At 66.3% G+C, this 4,186-nt stretch overlaps 1 protein-coding gene across 1 annotated transcript; it reads left to right on the top strand.

Moving 5' to 3' along the window:
- Positions 1 to 562: 562 nt before the first annotated feature.
- DLX4 (distal-less homeobox 4) lies at positions 563 to 3,537 on the top strand. Its single transcript, XM_085211066.1, has 3 exons — positions 563 to 845; positions 2,185 to 2,378; positions 3,126 to 3,537. Exons 1-3 carry the CDS (start codon positions 563 to 565, stop codon positions 3,378 to 3,380), a joined length of 732 nt encoding a protein of 243 aa, XP_085067192.1. The 3' UTR covers positions 3,381 to 3,537.
- The last annotated feature ends 649 nt before the right edge of the window (positions 3,538 to 4,186 follow it).

Below are 4,186 nucleotides of genomic sequence, written 5' to 3'. Positions count from 1 at the left end.
TCTCGTGTCCAACCTTCCGTCCGTGTCTGCCCAACCTCTGTCCACCTCTGCACTTTCTCCCATCCCTCTTGTCCTCCCATGTCCCCACACCAGTGATCCCAGCTGCTTTTTGTCCCTCTGTGCCCAGGTCCAAGGTGTCGAGTCCCTTCATGCGCTGCCATTCGCTTTTTGTCCCCTCTAAGGAGGGGTCCTCGTGCAAAGCAGCGCCCCGCACTGAGGACAAGACCCCCCTCCGGGGAGGTCCGGACGCAGGGAGAGGTCGCGGTGTCCCCCTCCCATCTCCCCTCCTGGCCACAGCCGGCCCGGGAGACCCGCATTGGGAGAGAGGGCACAGAGGGGATACCCCCGAGGGGAGGGCATCCAGGGGGCTGCCCCCGGAGAGTGGGGGGGGTGGGAGCGACGTCCCTGGGCGGGGCTCAGGGGGCGGGGCGGGGCGGGCAGGGGATCCCCCGGGCGCGGGGCCGCGGTGCGGCAGCGCGGAGCCCGGCGGGGGGGGCTGCGGGGCGCGGCGCTGCGGGCTCCGAGGGCTGCCCGGCCCGGCCCGGCCCGGTTCGGCCCGGCCATGACCATGAGCTCCGTCACCGAGAGCTTATTGGGCTCCGACCCATCCAAAACTTCTTTCCTGGAGCTCGGCCACCCCTCTCCTCCGCACTACCCGCTGCACGGCCTCCACCCCGCCGGCCACCCCCAGCACGACCCGTCGCCCTTCTCCTCCTACAGCCGGCCCGGTTCCTATCCTTACCCCGGCGGTCCCCCCCCCCCGCCCCACGGCGGCCCCTACCTGCCCTACCCGCCCCAGCATCCCCCGGCCGGGCTGGCCCACGGCGCCGGGCTGCAGGACGCAGGTAAGGCGGCCGCGGGGGGTTCCGGTCCCTATCCCGGTTCCCATCCCGGTTCCCATCCCGGTTCCCATCGCTGTCCCGTCCCGCCCCGTCGAGGCACCGCGGCGCCGCCGCTCCCCGCCCCGCAACCGTCGAAAGCGTTTCGGGGCGGCCCGTGGGCAGCGCGACCGGGCGGGGGGCTCGGACCTTTGCTGGGGGGGAGACGTAACGGGGGGAAGACACGGCGGTGGGTGGGTGAGAGGCTGCGAGAAGCCCCCGGGGGGCTGCAGAGCCCCGGCTGTCCCGATCCCGCAGCTCCTCCCTTCGGTCCTGCAGCGCGCATTCCAATTGCCGTCTGCTTTTCCCCAAAGCTGAAAGCTAACCCCCACCTCTCCAGCTCCCCCCTCCCCCGCAGGGCTCACAGCAGAGGGGTCCCACGCTCCGCTGAGCCCTTCTCCATGGCAGCGGGGTGGGGGGTGCGGGGCTGTGCACACTCCTGATTTCCAGTGTCTCTGAGAGCAGAGACATCTACCCCCACCGTGCCCCATGTCCCCAAAAGACCCGCAGATACTCAGAGTCACCACCGGGGTTGGAGGTGACACAGAACCCAAGGAGCAGGGCTGCCTGGGAGATGGGGGTCTCAGCCACCTCCCATCCCCTCGCAGGGCCCTGTCTCCCCACCCACCCCTCACAGCGTGCATGCCACGGGGCTGTCACCTTCCTACTGTGGGGATCGAGCAGTACTGAATGGATCCCTCCATCCCTCCACCTCCTTAATTTTTTTTTTTGAATGAAGCGGTGAAGCAGAGGCAGATCCCTTTGCAAAGCAGCCTGCACAGCAGAGCCCAGCCCAGCCCCAGTGATGGGGCACCCATAGGGGCAGGACAGCCCCAGTGGTGGGGCACAGTAGGGCCAGCACAGCCCCCATTAACAGAACGGCCCCAAGGAACAGCGCAGCCTCCAGTGATGGGGCAGAGCAACCCCCCAGGGACAGCACAGCCCCAAGTGACCACACAGCCCCCAGTGATGGGGCAGAGCAGCCCCCCAGGGACAGCACAGCCCCAAGTGACCACACAGCCCCCAGTGATGGGGCAGAGCAGCCCCCAGGGACAGCACAGCCCCCACTGACAACAGCACAGCCCCCAGTGATGGGGCAGAGCAGCCCCCATTGACAGCACAGCCCCAAGTGACCACACAGCCCCCAGGGACAGCTCAGCCCCCAGTGCCATTGCAGCCCCCGCTGACCGCAGGGACAGCGCAGCCCCCATTGACAGCGCAGCCCCCCAGGGGCAGCACATCCACAGCACTGCGGTTCCCCTCCTGTCCCCACTGACTGTCCTCTCCTCTCCTTTCCCTCCCCAAGAACCCAATAAGCCTCCACCAGTGGCCAACGGCGAGCTGCGCCTCAACGGCAAGGGGAAGAAGCTGCGCAAACCACGCACCATCTACTCCAGCCTGCAGCTGCAGGCCCTCAACCAACGCTTCCAGCAGACCCAATACCTGGCGCTGCCCGAGCGTGCCGAGCTGGCGGCCCAGCTGGGGCTCACCCAGACCCAGGTAGGGCTGAGCCCCCCGACCCCGACACCCGGTGCCTCCCCAGGGGACGTTGGTGGCGCACGCACGGATTGAGTCCGGATCGGGGCGCGTTGGAGCCGTGCCGTGCAGCCGGCGCCGCCGGGGCCCTGCGGGTGGGATTTGGGGTGCCCTCCTCGCACCTCCCAGAGGCAGAGGGACTTTCCCAGCCCTGGAGCCTGGCTGCTGGCCCAGCCGTGCCCGGCGTTGGGCGGCCCCGCGCCGCGGGATGGGGTGAGTGGGTTTTTGAAGGCGATGGGGAGAGACAGGCAGGCGGCAGCGGTGCAGCCCGGAGCCAGGGGCGAAGCGAGCTCATAAAGACGGGGAAGAGGAGGCAAGTGGGAACCTGCCGACAGCGCGGGGGGGACCGTGGGGAGGAATGAGTGGGGCCACCACCCCGAGCAGAGCGCTGCGGGCCCCACCGCGCCGCGCCCCAGCAGTGCTCCTGTGCCCGGGTTGGGCTGGAGGGGGCACAGCTGGGGGGACACATGGGGACACACGGGGCTGGAGGCTCTTGAGTTGCTCTCTGCTCTCCCTGTTTCCCTTATCGTCTTCTCCTCCAGCTCCTCGTGGTGGATTCTCTAGTGGCTCGCATAGGGTTGGGTTCGTCTCGTGGACCCTCACACAGGTGGGGGGATGAAACAGCTGCAAAATAATGGGACCTGAGGGGTGGGACACTGCCCAGCGGTGCGACCTTCTCCACATCCCTGCTCACCCCACTCTCACCCACAGGTCAAAATCTGGTTCCAGAACAAGCGCTCCAAATACAAGAAGATCATGAAGCAGGGCTCGAGTGCGCCCGATGGGGAGCAGCACCTGCACACCTCCTCCTCACTGTCCCCCTGCTCCCCCAGCATCCCCCCGCTCTGGGACATCCCTGTGCCGGGCAAAGGGCCCCCGCTGCCCCCCAACAACTACATCAGCAGCTTTGGAGCCTGGTACCAGCCGCACCCTCAGGACTCCATGCCCCGTGGTCCCATGATGTGACACCACTATGGCTGCAGCACCCAGCGGCTCCGGGAGGGCCAGCAAGGGGGGGACGTGCCTCCGAGCCCTGATGGGCGATGCTATGGGGGACCCCAGCAAATGGAGGATGAAGAAGAGGAGGAGGAAGGTGACCGCTGTCTGCAGGGACCCCCACTGTGGGCTGAAGTGAGATGTCCCCGGCACAGAGCCCTGGTACGGGCGGGACAGGACTTGGCCAAGCTGCAGCCCCAAGGTCCATGGGCACAGAGGGGCTGGAGGGGTCCCCGGACCCCCCTGCTCCTGGACCTGGCTTTATTTATAAGCACCATCTGTGAACCTATGTGCCTCCTGTTATAAATAGGCTGTACAATTGTAAAGTAAAGACTGCTCCTCGGTACCTGCTGCCGTGTGCTGAGGGTCTGCATGGGCTGGGGAGAATGCTCCTGTGGGATGGGGGCACCCAAACAGGGGCCAGGTACCCCCAGACCCCCCCAGCCCAACATCTGTGCAGGACCCACCACTATTTTCAGACTTGCCACTATTTTCAGACCCACTGCTCCCAAATAGAGGCACAATTACAATAATTGTGGAGCCAGGCTCCTCGGTGAGGGGCTTCTCGCCACCTTCTCGGGGTAATTATGGGCAATTTGCAGCTATTGAAGCTGTCTTCCTTAATGGGGGGGGGGTTGGGGACCCCTGACCCCAGCAATGAGGGCGTATGGGGAGCAGGGGACGTTCTTCAGCTGCAGGTTTCCCAGTGAGGAACCTCTCCCTTTCCCCTCTCAGAGGCTAGAAAACACCTTACAGTTGTTCCCTGCTTTCCCCAA

Source organism: Meleagris gallopavo, chromosome 29 (assembly GCF_905368555.1).
Source record: "Meleagris gallopavo chromosome 29, MGAL_WU_HG_1.1, whole genome shotgun sequence".
NCBI lineage: Eukaryota > Metazoa > Chordata > Aves > Galliformes > Phasianidae > Meleagris > Meleagris gallopavo.
This window is presented reverse-complemented; position numbering and strand designations above follow the sequence as displayed.